The 25,838-nt window shown below is 38.2% G+C and overlaps 1 protein-coding gene across 1 annotated transcript in view; it reads left to right on the forward strand.

Moving 5' to 3' along the window:
• The window catches only part of MAP7D3 (MAP7 domain containing 3), a 30,403-nt gene extending 6,368 nt beyond the window's left edge, over positions 1 to 24,035 (forward strand). Inside the window, exons 4-18 of the mRNA XM_079123664.1 lie at positions 700 to 863; positions 4,289 to 4,403; positions 7,202 to 7,294; positions 9,139 to 9,264; positions 11,782 to 12,404; positions 12,923 to 13,050; positions 13,459 to 13,661; positions 15,100 to 15,235; positions 16,505 to 16,661; positions 18,153 to 18,257; positions 19,217 to 19,270; positions 20,458 to 20,560; positions 21,629 to 21,827; positions 23,015 to 23,286; positions 23,838 to 24,035. Coding sequence (XP_078979790.1) covers positions 700 to 863; positions 4,289 to 4,403; positions 7,202 to 7,294; positions 9,139 to 9,264; positions 11,782 to 12,404; positions 12,923 to 13,050; positions 13,459 to 13,661; positions 15,100 to 15,235; positions 16,505 to 16,661; positions 18,153 to 18,257; positions 19,217 to 19,270; positions 20,458 to 20,560; positions 21,629 to 21,827; positions 23,015 to 23,286; positions 23,838 to 23,845 — 2,486 coding nt within the window. The 3' untranslated portion in view covers positions 23,846 to 24,035. The remainder of the gene's footprint in view (positions 1 to 699; positions 864 to 4,288; positions 4,404 to 7,201; positions 7,295 to 9,138; positions 9,265 to 11,781; positions 12,405 to 12,922; positions 13,051 to 13,458; positions 13,662 to 15,099; positions 15,236 to 16,504; positions 16,662 to 18,152; positions 18,258 to 19,216; positions 19,271 to 20,457; positions 20,561 to 21,628; positions 21,828 to 23,014; positions 23,287 to 23,837) is intronic.
• Positions 24,036 to 25,838: the final 1,803 nt, after the last annotated feature.

A 25,838-nucleotide genomic window follows, 5' to 3' on the forward strand; every position in this document is an offset into this window, starting at 1 on the left:
TTTAATGGAGGAAATATGGAAAGAATATTATCTTGATAGAGTATTTTATAATTGCATAGATTCCCTCCAGGTTGTAGTTAGGGAAATTTTGAATATAGGAAAATATACTCTTCTATAATTTGATGTATGGCCAAGTCCAGTAATGTAAAACCTACACGCTTAATATGGCCTGTGTAGAGAGGACTTTGAAAGATGTTTCCTAGTAGAAGGAAGCAAATATGTTCTGGCTATTTGTTCTTTTTAATTTGTATTTTAAAATGCAGCTTGTTAATCTGGCAGAGTATGTCTTCAGCTCAAACCAACAAAAATATTACATGAAAGAAAGTATTTGTTAGTTTGGGGTTATTTTTGTTTTTGTTTTCAGCATTGGGGATGGTACCCAGGATGTTGTGCATGCTAGGCAAGCATTCTACCGCTGAACTACATCCCCAACCCCTTAATTTGGAATTACCATTTGGCCAGGATGAGGGTCATCTGGCTTAGATACTCCAAATCACCAGAGTTAAATGAGCATCTAGTGAAAAATGGTTCTTTAGTGGCCACCTTTATTCACTTACATAGTAAATCTTTAGTTACTAGCCAAGTTATGTTGTTTTAAGAAAGACAAAGAGACACATTAGCCGTTTTCTTCACGTGCAATGTGGAAAACAAATTTTTTCTTGGCTCTTATACCTTGAAATTATGTTTGGACTATTTCAGCCAGTAAAGAAATACAACTACTTGAAAAAGAAAGAAAGGCCAAGCTCCAGTACGAAAAACAGCTGGAAGAAAAGCAACGAAAACTAAGAGAACAAAAAGAAAAAGATGAGCGGCGGAGAATATCTGCAGAAGAAAAAAGAAAACAAAAATTCGAGGAAGAAAGGGTTTGTAATTTTATAGCCTCTTCATCAGATGATACCATATGTTGCCTGAATCTGAAATATTTTTATTTATTTTATTCTTGTCTGCCTTTACTACCCTGTAGAAAAGGACTCAGTCCCAGCTCTTCTTCTCTTCTTCCCTTTTCCTTCTTTCAGCAGGAGAGGCTCTTGCCCTGTCCTGATAAGGTCCTAGGAGCTTAGACCCTAACCTCAGGAAGGAGTAACCTTGCACATCTAGGAACAGTGCCCCATATGGAATATAGCTCATAGGATATACCTGTGTTCTGGGGTTTGCCCAGAGCAGTTCTGTCTATTACCAAAAAGCATTCACTATTGTCCCATTGCCTAGAGACTGAGTATAGGCCCCAGTGCCTCAGCTCCCTGACCTGCTCCCTTCTGACTGACTGGTTTCTCTGGACTCTTCTAATTGTGTAAATCCCCAGCCAAATCAGAGCATGTTCTCTCCCCTTCTGTGTTCACTGACTGCCTCTTGTGTGTGCCCACTGTCTCCCTCCCTGCCCCTGTCCCTTCTGTGCTTCACAGTCCCTTTTCGGACTTGGCCCCTTTGGGCCTGTGGTTCATGGTCAGCATTCAGCATTTGTTCTCTTGTTTTGTGGCACTGCCACTCTTTTCCTTTCTGAACTCTTTGGTGTGTGACATGTTGTTTGTGTGAGCCAGTGACTTCCTTATGCCTCCTTTCTTCCCTGGTGTACCTCTGCATTCAGTGTGTCTTTTGTTTTCTATACTGTGCATCTGACTACCTGTCATTCTCTATGATTTTCCTTTTATTGATCTTAAATTTTTCTCTCAGGTCATTTTACCACTTGACTCCTTCTGAATCTGTCTCTGTGACAATGTCTCTTTTTTCCACTGACTATCCAGTGTCCCTAAATATACTTTAACTCTCTGACCCTGACTTTTCTTCCTCAGACCACTCACTTTTCTTTCTATTTTCTTTGTCTTAGAGTCTCCATGCTTTTTCCCATCTTTTAGATCTGCCTGTCATTCTCTCGGTATGTAGGTATTTTTAATCTCCCTTATTTTCTGTTGCTCTAATTTTTGTATTTCTTTTGTTCTCCTTGTCTCTTTGGTTCCATTTCTCCCTGTGAAACTTCTTTTCTTTGTCTTTCTCTGTGTTACTTAAACTTTTCTTTCTTTCTGGTATATGTAGTTGCTCTCACATGGGCTTCATCCACAGCCCTGTGCCCCATCTGGATATCTTCCATATTTTCTTGTTGACTATTGTTTCCCATCCATGGTCTGTTACTCTTTCCTTTCTGCCTTCCTGAACACTTTTTTTTTTTTTCAGTACTGGGGATTGAAGCCAGGTGGGCTGTACCACTGAGCTCTATTTACAGCCCCCAATTCTTTATAAATTTTGAGATAGGGTCTCACTAAGTTGCCCAGGCTGGCCTCAAACTTAGAGTTCTCCTGCCTCAGCCTTCAGAGTAAATAGTTGAAATTATAGGTGTACACCACCATACCCAACCTGAACCTTTTTCTTTTATTTTTATTTTTTGTTACCAGGGATTGAACCCAGGGGTGCTTAAACACTTAGCCGCATCCCTAGCCCAACCTGAATCTATTCTGTGGTTGTTTGTGATCTGCAGGTTTCATGTTCCAGTATTTAGTATAATATCATTCATAATTTCTTGTCAGTTTTCATTGTCTTCTGTGAAACATGTCCTCATGAAAACCAGAGAAAAGAGTAGGAACTAAGGAAAGACAGTTCAAGAACCAATAATGTAAAATAGAAATTGTGTGTGGATTGAGAGAGAGTCCTTGGAGGAGAGAGACAGATCCAGAGACTGAGAGGGGAGAGGGGAGAGAAAGGAAAGGACCATCTTAGTAAAAAAAGAAGTTGAAATAGAGAACACAGAGAAGAGAATATAACAAAATGACAATGTCATGGCCAAAAACGGGCAGAAAGGAAGAAGAGAACCCCAGAGAGGTAGTGTGAGGGAGTCCCAGACAAGAGTAGGGGACATGGAGTGCTGTAAGTAGGCTTCGCTATAGGAAACCAGAGAATAATTTTGAAGAGCAGAGGAGAGGTGAGCATAGAGAGGAATATATATATGACACAAGATGGAAACTTGCACGTGAGCTGTGGACAGCCACAGATTTGACAGAAATCTGTGCTGAAAGACAGCACCTAGGGTCAGTACATTTGAAAACAATGGAATACAATTCTTATGGATCAGAAATATTTTTGTAAGGCAAAGTTCTTCTCTGGTTTTAGTCTATTATCTTTCAGGGTTTCTAAGCAACTTAGAACAACTTGACTTTCTGTTAGAAAATACACTTTTCAAATATTGCCATTACATAAATTCTGTTTCATTTTCCTAGTATGTTTATCTTTGCCCTCAGAGAAATGGTGGGGACATTAGAAGGATGATGTTGCTATGAAACGGTTGTTAAGGAAGAGTAGAAAACCTCTGGCCTTGAGGTTGATTTGCTTACTCAAGTATAGTGCATGGTATGTTACACACGGAAATGAGAAATATCTGAATAAAGAACTCATTTTGGAGTGCAGCTCTTCTGTCACAGCATGGCAGTTGTATAGTTCTGATCTGACCAATTTAGTTCACGGTTGAGATTAAGACAAAGACATAAGTTATCTTTTTTAAAACTTTATTTTTGTTAGTTGACACCAGAATTAAGCTGTTATAGATGTGGGTATAATAGATGACTCTGGCATAGATTTTACTGATATGTGTGCTGATTTTTTTTTTCTTGCTTTATTTCACAAAAATTTAAGAGAATTTTAAAAATACATATCACACCAGATAACAAAATTAATGGTTGAGGGAATCAAGCAGAGGGGAGAATTGAGGTAGATAAAGGTATTGAGGCAGGTAAGATATGAGTAGCATACACAAAAGTCTAGCACTCCATTTTTTCAATTGCTGGAAATAGACCACAAGCCAGGCATGGTGGTGCAAGCCTGTAATCCCAGCAGCTCAGGAGGCTGCGGCAGGAGATTCATGAGTTCAAAGCAGCCTCAGTGACATAGTGATGGCCTGAACAACTTAGTGAGATCCTGTTTCAAAATAAAAAATAAAAAGAGCTGGGGATGTGGTTCAGAGGTTAAGCGCCCCTGGGTTCAGTCCCTACTACCAAAATTAAAAAAAAAAATAGAAATAGACCACAGATTTGACTCTAAATTTCCTAATGATATAGGCAAAGAGGAAGCATGATCAGTTCATTGATGCAGGGTCCATAAAACAAAAAAGAAGCTATTCAGAAGAAGCACTGGTATCAATTGGTACCTGAAACATGTCTCCAATTATTTTAAACTTTTATCTGATAAAAGTTTAACTGCTATCTGATAATGTAATTTGCTGATGAGGTTTGCTTTCTAAACCACAAATCAAAATTTTACTAATATAATGAATGTATAAAAATGTGTTGGCATTTATTTTAAATAGGAAAAATATAGAGCTGTTCTTTCTCGCACTTTGGAACGGAGTAATCGTGTTGAACAACGGCAAAAGAGATGGTCATGGGAAGGCTCCGCCATGGCAAATTCTGAAAACAGACCTGGTAATGAACACAGTTGTCAAATTTTAAGTTCACTAATGTTCGTATTTAAATGTTGGCTATTAGTAAAAGGTTGCATTTACAGCAAGATTGTAAGGAGTCCTAAACAAAAACGCCACACACAGTAAATTTATATTTAAATTTGTGTCATATGCCAGTGTGGAAGAAACAGGTATGATGTGCTTTACATATATTTGTTATCTACAGTGAACTTGTGAAATAGATAGGCAAGTACAATTGACTTCCTTGTTTCATAGTTAAGACCTCAAGAAATTCAATGATTTCTACCTTAACATGCTTTATTTATTTATTTATTTTTTGGTACTGGGGATTGAACCCAGGGGCACCTAACCCCTGAGACACATCCCCACCCCTTTTTCATATTTTATTTAGAGACAGGGTCTCTCTAAACACTTTAATGATAAGAGTATTGCCAGGCTCCAGTAAATAAATCCTCGTAGTTAACAGTGCAGTGTTGTTTTAAATTAAATGAAGTTATCTGTCATGAATACTTTAAATACTTTTTTGTTCCTGGAGTTTTCCCTTTTAATTAGTATTTTTTTATTTTTGTACCTTTTTTTTGCTGGAGATTGAACCTAGGGCCTTGCACATGCTAGACAAGTACTCTTATCACTGAGCTACACCCCTGCTCAGTATTCCTTATTTTTAAAAAAATCGATACTTGTGTGTCAGTGAGCATTTCTGACTTTTTGCACATGGTATTTCTCACTAAAACACCATATATTGAAATGTTCTAAGCAACAGAATCTATGAATCTAAGGGGAAAAATACTTTTGTCTTTCCAGAGGAAGCAATAGGAGTGATCTTGGCAAGAAGAACATAGGGGAAAAAAATTCTGCATCATTCTCTCAAATTTGGCCATTAAAAAGGGTGAAGACAGTTGAGTGTGGTGGCATGTCCCTGTAATCCCAGCCACTCTGGAGGCTGAAATGGGAGGATCACTTGAGCCCAGGAGGTTAGGAGTCAGCCTAGGCAGTATATTGAGACCCTGTCTCAAAGATAAACAGACAAAAAAAGAGGAAGCAATATCATTTCTATGCCTTGAATAGACATCATTATAGTTTGAATTTAAAATGTTTCTGTGCTTTGGCAATTTTGAGCAGTGCTTGACGACTTTAAAATTCTAGTACAGTAAAACATTCTGGGTGGTACCATTTAAAGAATAGTAAATTGTAACAGTGACTAACCTAGTGGAAAGGATTCCTGTTTTTGTCCAAAGCAATATTATAGTTGTGATAGGTTCAGGGGAAAAAAGAATTTTTGTTTTGTTCAAACTCATCTATTATTTGTCTTAGAACTCTTAGAATTGGAACTATGGGCTTTTATTTTGTTTTGTTTTTTGTTTAATTTTGTTGCCAGCCTGATTCTACCACATTTTCTCTTGTAGTAGTCTCAGAAAAGTTGGATCCACGTACCACCTCCACCCTCACTGTTCTTTCCAAAGCACTTTTATGTGTAGCCTGGGTTCATTCATAGATTAATGTAGGAAGACTTTTCCTCTAACACCTTGCTTGTCTCATGGTAAAATTAATGTATTACTTACCAACTAAATCCTTTAGAAAAATTATATAGCAATAATTGCAATAGTGTATTAGTGTCCCATGTTGTTCTACAAGTGCTGTTTTAAAATCTAATTCTTTTCAAGAACTGGCAGAGATTTAATATAATGCTGTGTAATACTGTGCTTTCATTGATATGTCCACTTGCCATATTCATGAAACACAAAGAGAAGGGACAGGTGATGACTTACAAGGTAATAATTAGATAAATTACATTGAAGGAGCAATATCAAGTAACTTTTCAAATGATTTCTTTACTAGTTTTTAATAGAAGGTATGTGTGGAAGATACTTTGGGAAGTAACCTACTTAAAGGTACAGTATGGCATATGCTCTGAAGTGATGAATGCTGTAATTAATGATTCCAGAAAATCTCTTTAATTTGAAATGAGATCTATTCAATCCAGAGAGATCAACATTTCAAACTCAAATAAGTTCACAATCTTTAACATGTCATATTTTAAATAATCCTCTTTTAAATCTTGGTTGATTCAAATAGTCTATTTTTCTTCCACTCATTGCTGACTTGTAACTATTCATACTATTTTGTCATAGCTTGCAGTATGCTAATGAGGAATTATATGACTTAATCACTTGACTCGCTTACAACTTGTGTGGTTCATGCTATCAATCATATTATCAATTCAAGAAATTTTCAAATGATGTTAGATTGTCAATATGTACTTTAATTTACAGATCTCCAAAAGAGAAATTGTTTTTTTTTCAAATAGACATTCCTCAGTATTCAGAGCTAGAATATTTCAAGTAAAATGAAGAAGTGTCTGCTGGAAGCAGATTGTTTTACCTTGTGAATGGTTGGGTTGCTTAAGTCGTGATATTTTTTTCCAAATATTAATACTCACTTTTGTTTAAAAATACTGGTTATAACTAAAATATTAATCACTTTTCGTATTAGACATCATGGATTGTGTCTAAAATTAAAGGTTGTATATTCCCGATTTGGGAACTTTGATATTATGGGTAATATCAGACATTTTACCTCTAGAATTTTACCATTTTCTAAATAGCTTTATTTTTCATTTCAGATGAAATGAAAAAATTCATTTTAATTTTGGACATTTAGAATCTCTGTATAGTATTTGAAATTAAATTCTTACAAGCAAGGGTAGACAAGATAAAAAACTGTAAAAATGTGTGACTTCTGAAATAATATATTTGAGTCATTTACAAAAAGTAATACTTCTTTGCTCCTGATCTCTAGGAAAAACAGAAAATAAGAGAAGCTCATCTTTGACTAGAAGAGAAAACAAAGTACATTCATCTACTGACATAGAACACATGGAGGACAAGCCAGGTGATTAGTTATTTCTAAGTACAAGTCATAAATAGTGGTTAAAAATGTATATTGATGTCAACATTGAATTGCTTAAAAAATCATTTCCAAAACTGAAAACCAAAGCATCCTTTTTTCTCCTTGAGGTTCTGCAGAAGAAACCCTTTCATACGTGTTTTGTTGCTTTTCGTTTTGCACCAATTCATTCACTTACAGAAGACTCTCTACTTAATTAATTCAGGTTAAATTCTATTGAAACAAATGCCACTTTTGCAGGGATCTTTAGGAACATAAATATTGATTGGAGCAAGGTATTTTTTACAACAAAATTCACTTTTATCAAAAAAGCTTTGTCAGCTCCTAGGAGTTTTTGGCAATGGACTTGACCATTATGATCGTCAGTGTCATGTATCTGTGGGCATCCACATAAAGGTTGATTGTGCCAGGTGAATACTGTACCAATGAAATATGTCGCCAGCCCCAAAATATCTGTTTTTTAAAATTCCTTTTAGTTATACATGACAGTAGAGTTTATTTTGACATATTTATACAAACATGGAGTACAATCTTATTCTAATTAGGATCCCAGTTTTGTGGATGTACATGATATGGAAATTCACTGTGGTGTATTCATATATGTACAAGGAAAGTGATGTTACATTCATTCCACTGTCTTTCCTATTCCCATCCCATTTCCCTTCCCTTCATTCCCCTTTGTCTAATTCAATGAACTTTTATTCTTCCCCTCCACTCCTTCTTGTGTGTTAGCATCCACATATAAGAGAACATTCGGGGCTGGGGAGATAGCTCAGTTGGTAGAGTACTTGTCTTGCAAGCAGAAGGCCCTGGGTTCAATCCCCAGCACCACCAAAAAAAAAAAAAAAAGAGAGAGAGAGAACATTCGGTCTTTAGTTTTTTGGGATTGGCTTAAAATATCTGTTCTTTAATTATTTGGCAGAAGCCAGAAAAATCTTTCTTTAAATGAGGTATAGAATTCTTATCATCATCTCACCAAGTGGTCTATAATGAAGCTGAAGAAATAAAGAATGTTGGTATAGAAAGGTAGGCTTGGACTGCAGGACTTGTTTCACTTCAGACATTCTATGAACTTGCATTTAGAAGTTATAAATTATTGGCCACATTTTGAACAAAGCTTTGCTCTGTTTTCTGCAGGTTTTCATTGCTGATTATTGCACAAAAATTCATAATTATTACTAAAGTATATCTTTAAAGTAGGTTATTTTAACATCTTTTCCCCCACCATTTCCCTTTCATATGTGTTTTGTTGCTTTTTGTTTCACACCAATCCATTCACTTACAGAAGACTCTCTACTTAATTGATTCAGGTTCAATCCTATTGGGACAAATGCCATTGTCACAGGGATCTTTAGGAACATAAATATGTATCAGAGCGAGATATTTGTTTACAACAAAGCTCATTTTTAACAAAAAATCTCAGTCAACTCCTGGGAACTTTTGGCAACTGACTTGACCATGATGGTTGTCAGTGACCTATATCTATGGGAATCCATGTAAAGATGTTTTTGTGATACGCAATTCTTTTTCTCCATGTGTGAGTTCCTCCATAAGGACTCCATACTGTGGGAAGTGGTTATGTCAAATATGTTGCCTGCATTTCTTCCTTGGGTTTATTGTGGTATGTTGTGGCCTTTCCTCCTTAATTCAGGTAATTCAGGTTGCACTGACAGTGCACTCTGGTTGGATTAACAGTGTTCAGTCCTATTGTGTATTATTGGGAATATTACCACTTTTTACAGCAGTTCACATTGATCATTCTTGTTTTGTGTTTATTTGTGTGTAAAGAGCTCAAATTGAATACTTTTTTATTTGTTCTCATCATTTAGCTCGTCGATTTTATAACAATCCCTCAGAGAATAATTTAATCAGTCGCCTGCTTATCCCAACAAGAGCATCTGTAGCCAGAAGCAAGAACGCTGCTTCATTATCCATCCAAGGAAAAGATACTCCAGGTAACAGGCATATGGAAGAAAGCCTGAAAGTATTCACATTTGTACTTAAAAAGTAGGCTCTAATACTTTTTGCTTTTAGGTGTCAAAATAATTTGAATCATAGTTACAAAATTTCTAGCATGGAACAGTAATCTATGTAATGGGTAATTAATAGGATGAGATAGCTAACTTGGTGGTGGTTGTTAAATTTTATTTTGTTTATTCAACTATTTATTTTCGCATTACTGCAGATGGAACCCAGGGGTGCTTTACCACTGAGCTTCATCCCTTGCACTTTGTGGGTTTTTTTGTTTGTTTTTATTTTGAGACAGGGCCCCACTAAGTTGCCCAGGCTGAGTTCCTGGAGAACTGGGATTATGAACATGTAACACATACCCAACTGGTGGTTAAATTTTAAACCTCTATGGATTCTAAAAGTATTGAAGAACTTCACTAATATCAAAGAAGAAAATTCCTGCTGTACCTTCTTGTTTTTCTAAAATATGGAACAATAACATTGAGCTACCTTTAATTCAGCTTTTAATTAGGGACATAAAGATTGTTAGTAAAACAAAACAAATCTTCAGGATTATGTGGACTTTCTCATTTATAGTTTACATAGCCTGTGGACAGCAAGATACCCCCAATAATGGAAAGGTCTACTGCATTGTCCCCATTATTTTGCCCCTCTCTTTTTTCCTTTCCAGACTATATCCGACCTCTTTTTTTTCTGTCATTTTCATGTGATTAGTAAAAAAAATTTATCAGCCTTTCTTATAGTGCTCTGTTTGCTGACATGCTTTATGCCCAGATATATGTATGTCAGATTATTTTCTGCCAGTTTCCTCTACCACTAATCTAGATATTTCTGATTAGCTTTATTTTAGGTTAATAGATTGCCATCATGAAAAACTCAATATTTTGTCTTAAATATCTATAACCAATAAAAGTCTAGTTATAGAGCTGAGTGTGGTAATGCGCATGTATAATCTCAGTAACGTAGGAGGCAGAGGCAGAGGCAGGAGGATGGCAAGTTCCAGGCCAGCCTGGGCAACTTAGCAAGACCCTGTGTCAAAATAAAAAATAAAAAGAACTGCAAATAGAGATCAGTGGTATAGTGCCCCTAGATTCAGTCCCTAGGACCACACCAAAAAAAATCTACTTATTGTACTTCAAATACTTTCTGTAATGCAAATTGTTGGTGTTAATTAATGTAACCCTTTAGGCACATGTAGATATGTAAATAAACTGATTTCTTCATCAAAAATGAGGAACTAAAAAAAAAAAACAACTTTGTCAAGTTTTATTCATAAGTAGTCAATTGGTAATTCTATTTTAAATATTTAACAAGCTCATGTGAAAATTTGTCACTTACACTTAAAGATGATGTGGCAAATAAATGTACCAAGTGTTAAGAAAGCTACCGCCAAAGGCCTTTTTAAAAATGCTTACTTTAAAAAAAAATGCTTACTTTATTGTATAAGTAGTAAATTGTTTTTTTTTGCAGTGCTGGGAATTTGAACCCAGGGCCTTGTGCTTGTGAGGCAAACACTCTACCAACTGAGCTATATCCCCAGCCCTGAACAAAGATTTTAAACGTAAACTCCCTGCTATTCCAAGACACACTGATAACTTAATATTTTTCTTTGCATATATATTTTTTCACAAAATGAGATAACAACCTGCCTTTGGTAAACTTAATAAATATAATTTTCTCTATCCAAAAAAATTGCATATTACTTCTTTATTGACTGCCTTAATATAGTGCAAGTTTTCTTTTGAATATTTGGATTACCTTTTCAACTATTCCAATGTTTTAAACAATGGTTTAATTAGCAACAACATACATGCATTTTTTTTATATTTATCTAGGTTTTTTTATCTTTATTTTTTTACTAAGGATAAATCCAGAGGTGGAATTGCTAAAACAAAGAGTATATACTACTTAAATGGCTTTTGATACATATTGCCAAAATGCTCCTCAGGGAGAATATACAAATCTACAATCCCACCAGCAGTGTATGAGGTAGCCTGGTTCCAAGCATTGGAATTACCATTTTCTTCCATCCCCTTCCCTAGCCAAAAAACATTTGGTTTGCTGAAGCTGGGAGAGACCTTTGAGATCTAAGTCTTAGTACAGTTTTAGTATGGGTGAGAAAATGCTTTTTCTTAATTCTCTTCTAAAACAATCAAATATGAAGTGTCTTGCATAATCATCTGTAATGGTTAAAATCTCTAGTCGCAGTGAAGATGTTCAGATTACTTTTTAAAGGTGTTGAAGATCTTGCAATTTTCATGAAAATCATTCTGAAATGTAGTGCAATTAAAATAAAACATCAACTTTGGAAAAACGTCTTATTTTCATCTGCAATAAAGACCATTGCTTTCACAGTGACTTATTGGTGAACACTTCCTGTGATGTATGTAATCTCTGTGATTTCCTGATAAACAGTCTCTTTCCTCTGTTCCTGTTCTTATACTGTCTTGTCAAATGTCTAACTTTAGGGAATTTTACTCTCCATCCTCATTCACTTATAGGTGTCACCAATCACTTCCTCCAATATGTCCATGTGCCCTTGCGTAGCCATAGTAGTGACGAATTGAAGACTTCCATCATGTTCTGTAAGTCAACAGTGAAGACACCTCTTCAGACAAAATTAGAAATGGCTCCCCTGGAGAAAATAGAAACACCCTTCAAGGTAAATGTGGAAGCCACTCCCAAGGTGAGAATGGAAGCACCCTGCGAGGTGAGAATGGATGACTTGGACATGGAAGCCTCCCCTGTGGTGAGCTTGGAATTGTCCCCTGTAGCGAGCACAGAAACATCCCCCTTGGTGAGTGTGGAAGTGTCTCCTGTGGTGAGCATGGATGCCTCCTCTGAGGTGAGCCTAGACACATCCCCTGAGGGGAGTATGGACTCATCCCCTGAGGTGAACATGGAAGCTCCCTCTAAGGCAAACATGGAAGCATTCCACAAGGAGAGTGTGGAAACTCTTCCTGAGACAAATGTGGAGGTGCCCCTTGAAGGAAAACTGGAAGCGTCACCCAAGGAAAGCCCGGAATCACCCCCTAAGATGGAACTGTCTCACAAGGCATCCCCCAAGGTGAGCATGAAATTATCTCCCAGGATAAAAGTGACTCCGCAGAGGTTTGTCACATTTTATTGAACACATTTCCTATTAAAATATGTATACTTCATTGTACAGATCATAATAGGTTGGGTTCTACAATGTAGCTAACGTTATTATAGTGTTCTGCGATAAAATTCAGTAATTTAAAATTTCTGATATTTGTTGCCCTAGCGTAATATTCCCCCCAAACTCTGGAATATTATTTAGTTTTAGTTGAAGGGAGAAAATGTAACTGTTTATATGAACTATTTCTGAACTCCAAAGAAAAGATTTTTAAGAAGTCTTCCAAATCCTTAATTGAGACTTGGAAATGGAAATAGGTTTTGAAGAAAAAATTTATTATAAATTAATGATTTCTGTGATCCATTTGAATTATGTAATATAACTTATTAGTCTAGAAGACAGTGTCTCTGTACCTGGTTTTCAAGCACCAAAGGAAATTTGGGGATTTAAGGAACTATAATTGTATTTTATTCAGAATGTTCTTCTATTAGAAAGCTAGCTGCAATAAAATGATTACTAATATCCTACTGCATTGGCCTGTTTAGAAACCAGAAATGGACAGACAGATCTCAAGCCCTGTTACCAAGAAGCACCCATCCTCAAATATACTATCTGATACGCAGTCAACATCTCCTGCCAGTGGGTCTCATCCACCCTCTCCTGTAAATACTATGTAAGTAAGTAGCCTACTTGCAACTGTCCTGGTAGATGTTGTACTAGGACAAATTTCATGTCAATCTTTGATGAATGAAATATTATCATATGCACAGTAACACACATGTGAAGGAAAAAAATACTTTTAAGGGCTGGGGTTGTGGCTCAGTGGTAGAGTGCTTGCCCAGCATGTGTGAGGCAATGGGTTCAATTCTCAGCACTGCACATAAATTAAAAGAAAATAAAGGTCCATCAACAACTAAAAATATATATACATTTTAAAAAGACTTATAAAATGGATTCATTTTTGTCTATTATAAAAACTCTCAGATCATGCTCTTATCATTATCTCATAGTATTGAGATATAATATTTTATGAAATTGTATACTAAAAATTAACTAACACATATTTGTTACTTTTTCCCAGCAGGCATATTCAAAAGAACCGCCCACCATCACCTTCACCAGTCTTGTCAAAACAATTAGTACATGCTCCTCTGCCCTGTAAAATCTTACCTGTTCAACGTACCCTATTTGTGCCAGATGGTATTGTCAAAAAGAAAAGAGAAACAGTTTCTAAAGCCCCAAACAAATGTGAGCCTGTGAACCAAAAGCATATGATCTCTGAGGGTAAGTTCTTTCATTAAGTTTATTTTAAGCCAGGTGTGGTGGCACACGCCTCTGATCCCAGCAACTCAGGAGGCTGAGGCAAGAGGATCACAAGTTTGAGGCCACTTGGGGCAACTTGGTGAGACCTAAGCAACATAGCAAGACACTGCCCCAAATGAAAACTAAAAAGGACTAGAGATGTAGCTCAGGTGGTAAAGCATCCCTGGGTTCAGTCCCCAGTATGAAAAAAATTTTTTCAAAGAAGTTCATTTTTAACAACACAAAAAATTTTGAGGTACTTTGGGAATGGTCAGTATCATTTTATTCCCCAATGGAGAGAACTTTAGGGAGTGATCTTTCTTTTAGATAAAGAGAATGTAACTAATCACTGGGCGCCCTGGATTGTAGCTTCTCTGCTTACTTGTCCTTGCCAGAGCTGCTTATTCACCCCACCTCTTTGTTTTGGAAAGTGCATTTTTGAAACTACTGCAGAAAGTACAGGTTGGATGAGAGGGTTGGTCTAGGTGATCCCCGTGGGCTCTTCCGGCTCCGATGTTAGATGATTCCTGGAGGGAGCACATCTAGCCATTCCTGGATGAGCAGGCTTTCTTCTGGAGACATAGGTCAGGTTCCATATATAGACCAGACATGTGGTGTGCCTTGGTTTGTATTGTATGCAGGTTCCTGAAAGTTGCCACATCACTGTTTTCCCTGTTACACACACTCTTACACCTACAGACATTACTTAATTTTAAACACATTAGGGAGTTTTGCTTTTTAAAGGAATTTCGTAGCGAATTCTTTGTAACAGAAATAATCTTTTTATTGCATATTATTCATTCTTGATAGGTCTTAAAATTCTCATTTTCACATGATGGTTTGTTTAAAATAAAGAAATGAGTTACACAGACTAAAATATGAAAATATGCCTCCACATCTTCACCTCACTTTACTGATAGTCTTGGTTTCTTTGGTTAGCTACAGTAAGCCATTTTATGATAACCAGATATACATACTGTTGCCAAAGTTTAACTGGAAAGTAATAAAAATGATGCTACAAATCTCTAGATGTATGCCTCATGTATTTTTGGTTAGTCAAGCATTTAAGATTTGTACTATTCATTTGGCCCAGACATAAACTTGACTTCCCCTATAGTCAGGTATTTCTTAATCTTTTCCCATACAGTTATGTGATTGAGTTATCTCAAAATAGTCAAAACAGTAGAAGTACCATGTTACATTTTGGAGTAGTAGTTATTTAAAATAAAATGTAAATTCTTATTGTTGGGGCAGTTGGGGCTTTGAATAAATCACCTATAGTTTGCTTATGGTTTATAAGTTTGGTTCTATGCACATATTGTCTGGGTTTTTAATGTTTGGGGTAATATTGTACTTCTTTCTTGGACCAAGAGACAATAAGTTTCCTAAACTAACTGTTTGACATTTTTATTTAAACTAGAATCTGGTAATAAAATCGCACCAGGAACCATGAGTGCTGAGGAAGCAACAAAACTTTTGGCGGAGAGACGCCGTCTTGCTCGTGAACAAAAAGACAAAAAGGAAGAAGAGAGACTCCAGAAAGAAATGGAACCAAGGTCAGCACAAAATCATCCTTTCTATACTCTAAATCTTGACTGGAGCCCCAATTGTGAAATGCTATCCTCAAATTATAAGTGCTCAAAAATGACTTTTTCTTCAACAGGGATCAAAATTTTCTCATTACCTTCTAACCATGTAAAGAAAGAGTAGGAAACATTTCAAGGCTTTCTATGTGGCTGAGCATAGAGAATCTCTCTGTCTTTTTTGGTCCCCATACATTGTGTGCCATTAGGTTGTGCTAGGAGACTGTATAAATAGACCAAACTCATGCCCGTGTCCCACCTCTAAGCACAGTAGAGCTTGAGTAATCGAGTGACATTTTTATTTGCATTTGATGGTGTCAGCCCTTTTCTTTATATTAAAAGACTTGTAACTTTGGTATTTTTAAAACTGGACATTACACATGCTCCTATATCACTTTGGGTGCTTTCCAAAGACCTTTGTGATACCTGAATCTCATCTTGCCAGTGAGTCACTGCTGGTAGGATGTCCTGTGGGCAGCATACCTCACATACAGCTTTGTGCATCAGAACTTGAAAGAAAGGTTTCTTGCTTTTCCATTTAGGGGCCCATTTTATGTTGGGCTCTGTAATGTAAACCTCTGTCCACTATCTACAAGGAATATCTACAGCACTGGTTTTATTTTCAAGTCTTATGTGTTCTCTACAATATAATTCCACACTTTCCATAAACTTTATATGGGCTCAGAGAAAGAGGAGAAAGGGGATATTGTGAATACTAAGAAATTTTAAGTGGAAGGATATTATCACCTAATGTAAACATGACTAATTTAGCATTTGAAAGCACTGGATACTGGGGCACCATTAGAGTCTCCTCTACATTACCCAGGTGAGATTGGGTGTAAGCATACGTAAATAAGGACTTTGAGGAGGATCTCTAAAACAGTTCAGGAGTAATTCTTTTCTCTTTTGCATGTGTGCACATGTATGTGCAGGTTTTAGGATTCAAAGTAGTCCAGTACTTGATAGAAGTTCTTTTCTACTCCCAAGGGCTAGTTCCCCCTTTGTTTTTTAAAAAAGGGTGAAATTGTGTAAATCTTGTGTAGTTACAACACAGAAAATGTAGTGAATCTGGTATAAATGTAGTAAAGGTCTATACTACTGCAAGCTGTATGTGGTATAAGAATTGAGGGCTGGGGAGATAGCTCAGTTGGTAGAGTAGCTTGCCTAGCATGCACAAGGCCCTGGGTTCAATCCCCAGCACCACAAAACAAAAGAATTATTTGAATACTCTTGTTTTACTAGGAAAGTGGCAGATGTGGCAGAGAAGCTGGACAAAGGGGAGAAGCTGGACAAAGGCCAAGTGGAAGAGCTCTCAAAATGTGAAGATGGGCAAGAACAAGAAAAAGAGATTCAAAAGAACAAAGGATGTCAGCATCAAGATCAGGAAGTACTACTACAGGTTTGCTGCCTTAACATTTTAGCAGCAGAGAAGCACCAGCTAATAAAGTTTAGTGGAAACCTGCAGCAAGGCTGGGGCTGGGGCTCAATGATAGGGTACTTGCATAGCATGTATGAGGGCCCTGGGTTCCGTCCTCAGCACCACCACCACCACCAAAAGAAAAAAAAAAAGGCACTAATCTTTGTCTCTTATTTTTGTTACCAGGGATTGAACCCAGGGGCGCTTAACCACTGAGCCCATCCCCAGCCCTTTTATATATTTTATTTAGAGACAGGGTCTCACTGAGTTGCTTAGGCCTCACTACATTGCTGAGGCTAGCTTTGAACAATCCCCCTGCCTCAGCCTCCCGAGCCACTGGAATTATAGGCATGTGCCACTGTACCTGGCTGCAATCTGCCTCTAAGGAGACGTTGTATTCCCTGCTGCACTTTAACATTACAGTTTCACTGTGACCCTTTACCACTGCAGGTCATCTTCAGCCACCTTGGCAAAGTCCCCAGATGTTTCCCAAGAGTAGCAAAAAAAAAAAAAAAAAAAAAAAAAAAAGCAGAAAGCAGCATATTATAGATTAACAGTCCTTTATTTTGAAATCCAAACTGCTTGCTCGGAATAATATCCCAGGTCAGTTTTCCCCATTTTGCTTTTTGTGGTAGCACTCATAGTATTCACAACTGTACCCCAACCCCCAGGTCAAGAAAGTACAATATTAAAACATCTCTCAAATTTCAAAATCAGATTCACCAATAAGAATGTGTCACTCTTCTCAATTTAAGCCACCAGATGACTAATCTCTGAACTGACCTCAGACTCTACCCATTTTGAATTATTACCATAGCCCAATTTCTAGTCCCAATTTTAGTGTGTGATTCATCAAAATTGGTAACATGTAAGCTCCATAAATGAGTGTGTGCACTTGCATATCCCTGGAAGGAACCTTTGTGGATCCTCTCAGTGAAATTGGGAGAAATAACGACTTTTCTCTCCTGTTGCTGTGTTAATGGATAGCTCCATAGTCACCTACATAGTTTTAAAATAAGGTGATCTGATGTTCATAATGATACTCTTGACCATCCTGAGCATTCCAGATAATATTTCCCATAGTTCTGTGTATTCTAACTAACACTTCAAAAACTGATAATCCATGATTGGTCATAGATAGGAATGCTCAGTCAAGAGGTTACAACTATTTAATTTTTTTTTAACATTTTATATATTTCTTTTTTTATTGTAAACAAATGGGTACAACTTGTTTGTACATGAAATAGAGGTGTACCATTTGTGTAATCATACATTTACCTAGAGTAATGGTGTTTGATTCATTCTGTTATTTTTTCCTTCCCCCCACCCCTCCCACCCCTCTTTTCCCTCTATACAGCCCCTCCTTCCTCCATTCTGCCTCCTTCCCATCCCTATTTAATTTTTTAAACGAGTGTTCTCTGGTGTTACTTAGATATATTGAGATTAAGTGATATTTTTACACGATTTTTCTAGAAAGGGGATGCCAAAATAAAAGCTCAAGAAGAAGCTGATAAACGCAAGAAGGAGCAAGAGAGAATTATGTTACAAAATTTACAAGAAAGATTGGAGAGAAAAAAGGTAAGTGTTTTCTGTTTGGGGGGTGTTTATGTTAAACACAGTAAGTCAGGTGTGTATTAGCATCTGGCTATTTTCTCACTGTACTCTGCTCTTCCTTATCCAAGGAGCTGATTTATATATAGAAGGCTTTCCTCTTCCATTCCACTCCTTTGGGAACTCTTGGGAGTGATTACAGCTCTGCCTCAATGTATCAAACAAAGCTCCTTTGAACAGAATGACTCTCATTATGGTAGGGGTTGTCAGAAGTTAGTTTCTTCTAAACTGGCTAGCATTTGCAGCAGCTATGGAGTGAAGAAGTGCAGGCATCTTTGAGAGTTCAAGGTACAGGCCATTTGTAAGGGGGGACTCACATTTTATGCAACTCACATGGCTCATCTGGGAGCCCCAACCCAGGCTGAGGTGTGCAGGCCCTCTGTCCATAGATCATCCGGCACCCTGAGGTGGGCAGGGAGTCACAGCTCTCCTCACCTTATGCAGGCTAGAGAATTCTTAACCCTCCCTTGAATACACCCCTTGTCTGCCTCCTGTCCATTTTTAGTAACAAAATCTGTTAACAGTGGCATGACTGAGGTGCATTATTTTCAGTTAACATCAGCCTCAGGAAAAGTCCATTAAGACTAAAATCCTACTGAAAACTCCCAATTTGTGTGCAATAAAATGTGCTTAGTCTAAGTAATTAATCTCTGTGTCTATGAAAATAGGAGTAAGAAATTGTCATTCGAGCATCTATATTGTAATAACAAGTAGAACTGTCACCGTTTCCTTGGCATGTTATACTGAAACTAGCTCAGAAGAAGAGGGAGGCCAGCTGCCACTCCATGTCTTTTGTGGGTGAAATCTGTGGTTTTGGAGCAGTGGCGGACATTGTCCACCTCTGAGAAATGGAGATAATCAGCTGCTTCAGGACCACTGGATTTTAATCTCTTTTCATGTTTGAATTTTTATTTTCCTTTTAATAGAGAATTGAGGAAATAATGAAGCGGACAAGAAAGACAGATATGACTGCTACAAAGGTAGTCTCCATTCTTCTACCAGCAGTATTTAAGAATTCCTCTTAAAAAAATAAAAGTCATTGAACACCTTTTTAAAAAAAAAAATTCCCCTTGCTTCCCATTCTTTCCAACTTTTGCCTTTTTGCTCATCTTTTGGCCATGGAATAAAGCATCACATTTGCATTTCCCTGATCAATACAAAGATTGAACATGTTATTGTATCTTTAAATAGCTTTCATGTTTTCTCTGTGTGAAATGTTTGTTTAGGTCTTTTTACCTAAACCTTTTGGTTGGTTTGTCTTTTTCTTACTCTTTAAGTCTCCTAATTACTGCTGCTTTTTTGGTTGTGTGTTGTAGATATCTTCTCCCCACAAATGATTTGTCTTTTCTAATTGTCATCTTCTGCTGGGTACAAGCTCCTGATGTTATTACTGTTAAATTTATCAATACTTTCTGATGACTAATGAGGTCAAGTGCCTTTTGATGTGCTTCCTGGCCATTTGGGGATTCCCTTTGGTGACATGCCTTTTCAAGTCATTTGCCCATTTTCCTATTTTGTCACTTGCCTTTGTAGGAGTTTTTGCTACTCCAGGGAGGAGTCCTTTAGATATATGTATTGCAGGGAGCTTCTCCCATGCTAGTTTGCCTCACTTAATATTGGTTGAATGGACCAGAAGTTCTTCATTTTAGCAAACTCAAGTTTTATTCCCTTTATGGTAGATGCTTTCTGTGTCTATTGCATCATTATTTGCTTCCCCCAACAGCATGTCTTCCAATGGAGCATGTGCCTTTTTTCCAGACTCTGTGCTGATCTTTACATCCTGTGTTACAAAACATATATTTTGCCTTTTTACAATTGTCCAGTTTTGGTCACTTATACCTTAAGCCACCCTGGCTTTGGTAAAATTCCAAGCAGAAAAGATGAATGTTAGTTCAAAGCTGTAGTGTCTATGTTCTCGCTCAGGGAAATCTTTAATTCTTGAGGGTCTTTCTCTCGCTGAAAGACACAACGAGAGCCATCTGCACTGGTCCCCATTCTTGGGACCACTTAAAGATGTTAGGTTTTTTTTTTTTTTTTTTTTTTTTACCTTGTAATTGAAATACTGAAATTTAGCCATCAATCCAGTCTTGAAATCTAAATTCTTTGAAATTCTAAACCAGAATGACTGAATATTAGATATAATCATGATTTTCTTTTTTGACCATAGGCCACAGAACTATCTGGCCATAACACATCTGAAGAGGATGAGGCTGATGATGAGGAAGAGACAGAAAGTGATGAGGACTCCCTTGATAAAATATTCCCATCAGGTTGGTTTGTTCCTAATGGTTCGGTTAGTTGCCGTGTGGAAGCTGCATTGCCTGGGTTTATATCCAGGGGCTCCTTTGCTTCTGAGCTTTGTGGCTTTGGGCAAGTCATTTAACCTGTCTGTGTCCAGCTTTGCCATCTGCAAAGGGGGCAGATAATGCTGTCTCCTTCCCAAGGTGGGCATGAGATTTCAATAAGATAAATCTAAGACTAAGAATCACATCCAACATATAGTAAACTCTCAATAAATATTACCCACTGTTTCTGTTATTTTCCACTTTATGCTAATAGATTGTAGGTGGTAGCTCTTTCTCAGTAAGATGCAAGGACTGCTGACATGTCAGAGCTCAGAGCCTCAGAAGGCAGTCATGATTAGCTCCAGGTGGGATTCCACTTTCTAACTTAATAGGAAAAATTGAAATTGTGTCATGATGTACATGCCCTCTGAAATGTATTGGTGACTCCCCTCTGAGTAGGAAGCATTTATAGTAATGGGCATTTGAGAAAACACAGTTGATCTGTATTTATCCTATAAGCTGATATTGGATAGGTAAGCAAGGTGTTCTACAAGGTAGTCAAAAGCCATGACCCTCAGCTTCAAGGAACCACAGCCTATGGGGAGACACACCTGAACAGAAAGTGGTTACTGCCACAAAAGGACTGGGTTCAAAGTCAAATGAGAGTGCAGCCAGTGCGTGGCAGCAGGACAGAAGCCTTGGGTCTTCCAGGAGGAGAGGAGAGTCCCATGTAGGAAGTAGCATTTGGGGCAAGACAAATTCAGGGGCAGCATGTACTAGATGAATGCCAGGGTGAGTAGCAAGGAGTAGCCCTACCCACCGGTCTGCCAGTTTTTCCTGTCAAGGGAGACAGGACAAGTTCCTTCAAGGTGGCCCGTTTGTGCACGGGGGACAGGGTGAAGGCACGGGAAGCAGCTGGGAGTGCTAGGAGCGCTGGGCCTGGCTTCCCAGAGTGCTGCCTGCCTGACACCCCCGCCATCTTCTCAGGATTGCAGCCTTTGCTTTTTCCTGTTTGAAACTTTAGTTTTAAGTTTGTTCCTTTCTCTTTCCTAGCCGTTGGAAATGGCAGACAATCACCTACCAAGCACAAAATGCCTTCTAAAAATGCCTTAAAAATGCCTCAGAAACTGGTGTTTTTACAAGCCTCAACTGGTGAGATCGATAAGGAAAAGAAATCATATTTTAATGGTGATATGAAACCTTTCAGGCAAAAAGGCCTAAAAGAGTCTTCAACTCAAGCAAAAGGCTCAAAGTGAGTTGCTCTGCACCCTGTTTATCTGAATAAACTTGGGGGATTATGATTGACCTTCTTAGAATGCCGAGGAACATTATTTTTTGAGCTCTTAGTTTGCACATGCCAAACACTATGTCAAACATTCAACTTCACAGAAACAAACTAACCCCTACAATAGCCTTGCTTGGTAAGAATCATCCTCCCCATTCAGACAACCAAACTGAGGTGCAATGAAACTGACATCTTTCTTTGCTCAACATCCCACTACTAAAGGGCAGAGCCCAAATTCAAACCCGATTCCTTGGACTCCAAACTGCTTTTCTTCACACATGATTGTTTCATAAAATCAGAGGAGGGGCCATTTGTTGAGCACCTGTTGTAAACCAAGCCTTTTACATGGCCTACTTTAATTTTCACAGTACCTCTAAGATCGGTATTAATATCCTCATTTCACAGGTGGGGAACCAGGTTAGAGGTTAGGGTGGGAGAGCAGAAATGGTTTTGTGGAAAGGAATAATAGTTGGTTGATTACCGGAAGAGATGTTTAAACTGTAAGGCCTGTGGAAACCTAAGACTGCTAAGAGGCTCTGAAACCTTGTGAGAAGAGCCCAACAGAGTTACAGATCCTATGCTGGTTCTCTAACTGTGTCATAGTGGCCATTGCCCTTGATCAACTTGAAGAAGGGGGACCAGGTTCCTAACTGCTTATCTGCTCCCTAGGTCCTGGTGCATCTGTTGCACTGTAGGGCTTTCAAGAATGCAATTTGAAAAGTAGTGTGTTCCACGATCCCCAGGTCCCTTCCAACCTTCCCATGCTACGATTCAGAAAGTTCATTTACATCCAAGGCATCTCTTAGAAGTTAACTAAAAAATAAAGCTGCTTTCAGGGTAGAGCCTTGGTTTTGGAACTATCAGGACCTTGGTTTTTTGTTTGTTTGTTTTTTTGTTTTGTTTTGTTTTGTTTTGGTACCAGGGATTGAACTTAGGGCTGCTTAACCACTGGGCCGCATCCCCAGCCCTTTTATATATTTTATTTAGAGCCAGGGTTTTGCTGAGTTGCCTAGGGCCTCACTAAGTTGTTGAGTCTGGCTTTGAACTCGCCATCCTCTTGCCTCAGCCTCCCCTGCCACTGGGACTACAGGATTACAGGCATGTGCCACTGCACCTGACACTATCTGAATCTTAACGCAAACATCTCTCTCCAGGTCATCTACCAAAAGAACATCCACTCGCACAGCAAAACCTGGAAGAGCAAAGGAACTCAGCACCACCACCCAATCCACCCCAAATATCAACACACATCAGGAGTGGATTCATGGCAAAATTGACATTAGTAGTCACAACACCGAATCACCTGCCACAAATGTCACTCCTGATAACGACAGACACAATTTGAAGGATTCTGTAACATCCCAACCAAGTCCTCAGACACCTGCAGATCCTAAGAAAAACAGCAAATCTCCGGCTGCCCATTCTGGTAAGGCCTCATCCCATCTCTGCTTTGCTCCAAAGGCAATTTACCTTGAATCCTCTCCTGCCTGCTTCCAGCAGTTCCAGGGCATTCTTTGAAGGAGAGGAAGAAGATGGTGGTGAGTCTGCAGGAATGCTCTAGAAGAGTCTTCCATTAAGTTAGTTTTGAGAGAGTAGATGACTTGATTCTAATTTTTATGTCCTGCATTTCCTGTCAGATGCAAAAAACTAAGTTCATTTCAAGATCCAGATTCCTCAGAGTTCCTGATCCACCAGCTACTTGACAAGCACATAATTTTCCTTTAGGTCAGAGGGCCAGGGAGGTCTTTAGACCTCATCCCGTGTTTCCAAAACCAAAACACCCAAAAAACTGTTGTTTCTCTTTCCTTGAGAAGCTCTCTTTGAAATTAAGTGAGTTAGTATGGGCTCCTTGGGGGTTGAGGAAGTGGGGGACATTTTTAAGGGCCCCAGAGTGTCAGTGTAGGGGGTCCTAGGCCCACCCTGAAGGGAGGCCAGCATCTTCTATACTGATCTTTCTTTCCTTTTCCCTCTGGTTAGATACATAAACCTTGTGCAGCCTAGAAGATTGATCTGTTCTCCACTCTGGATAAAACTTCCAGGCCCATGCCTCAGAATTCACCTCCTTCATACTTGAACCTGGCAAAGGAAATGACCATTAGCACAAAAAAAAAAAAAGGAGGGATACGTCTGAAGGTCACCTCGACATCTGTCTTGGAAGGTGTTCATATCATTTTTTTCTCTTGTGAGAGTTCTGAGTTAAAAAGAAATGCTTTTGTTTCCCTTAAAAATCACCATTGTCTCTTGTCTGTACCTACATGTGTGCTGGAGTGTGTATACATCCAGGGTGCTTTCATGAGCTGATAACTATTGAGTTTCTAAAAGAACCCTATTAAAGGAATGTTGCTCTTTCAGTGTCTATTAGAAATCTTAATGATTCTTGTTTGGCAATGACATCAATTTAACTACTGGAAATTTTGATTTTGTGGAGAACCTGATAGAATATGTGAGGGACTCAGGGTTGCTCACAAAAGCTGTCAGATTGTCTCTAATGTACAAATTCCAAAGGCTGCATGGTATAGTAACATTTTAGCATAATATGTATATTTTAATTTTTATATCATCAGTGCTTGGCATTGGTACCTACAAATGCTAGCAGTCCTAGAAAGCATAAACTTGGAGCATTCAGCGTCTTTCACACTCCTATCAGTGTTTCCTTGAAGTATGTATTGGGGCTTATGTACCAAAACATGGGTTATATTTGTTGTGTCCATGAAGCAGTACTTGGCCATTGTCTCGTGGGGTGTTTTTTTTTTTTTTTTTTGTTTTTTTTTTTTTTCCAGTGCTGGGGCTTGAACCCAAGGCCTTGTGCTTGCAAGGCAAGCACTCTACCAACTGAGCTATATCCCCAGCCCCTTGTGGGGTGTGTTTAATTCCTCTAAGTGTTGAATATTTATCATCTTTTTTTATTTGTGCTCCCTGGTTCTGTCCATCAGTTTAGGCTTGGGGTATGTAACCAAAATGTGCTTGCCTTTCTCTAGGCACTGGCTACAGGTGAGGACAGGAGCAGTGTTATTCTTCAGTTCCTGTGATAGGCACACAGAGATACATACACATACATGTACATATGTCCACACATAGGCTATATGATTCCATAAAACTTGAATGCAGATTCCTTGTCCTAATACTAATGAGCTTTTGGTATTGAATCACAAATAGTTTGAAGCAGGCCTATGTCTTGGATTAGTCAAAGGTAATTTTTCTTTCTGATTCCCTGGTTCTTTGCTACTCAGAGTACTGTACCTTTGTTATAGATTAGGGCAGGATGCCTTAGGTTTCAAACTATTTTTATACACTAGCTTTTTTTTGTATAAAAGGCAGAGACAATCATCTTAAAATATGAATTGCTGTTTTTCTGCACAAATGTCACACGCTGAAACACTGTTACCGTTCCCTGTAACTCAGATCTGTATGAAATAAACTTCACAGATAAAGCAATTTTTGTTTTCATTATAATGGTAAAACACTGTACTGGTACTGGTGTAAAGGTGATACCAGGTTGTCAACTAAACTATGAACACGGAACCAGCAAGGTCAAGAACTAATCATCAGATCCTCTAATTTCTCTTTTAGTGTAGTTGGTGATTGGACAGACTTGCACTTCTGGGACAGTGACATGGGAGTTTCCAAACTCATATCCTCTTCCTACAACTGTTAGGATGCTGCTCTTGCCATGATGGCTCTCATTTATTATCAAGGCCCATTGTTAAAGTGCCTTTTTTGTTGTTGTTGTTTAAAAAAAATCACATAACCTAATGGTTACCATTTTGTTTCTTTTTTCTTTTCTTTCTATTTGAGATGGGGTCTCTCTGAGTTACTCAGGCTGGCTTCACACTCCTGGGCTCAAGTAGTCCTCAGCTTCCTGAGTAGCTGGGACAGCAGGTGCATAACACCACATCCAGCTAAGTCACTGTTTTAATCGAAGTGTGTATTCACAAAGTTGTGCAACCATCCCCACTATCTAGTTCTAGAACATTTCAG

Source organism: Sciurus vulgaris, assembly GCF_902686455.1.
Source record: "Sciurus vulgaris genome assembly, chromosome: X".
Taxonomy (NCBI): Eukaryota; Metazoa; Chordata; class Mammalia; order Rodentia; family Sciuridae; genus Sciurus; species Sciurus vulgaris.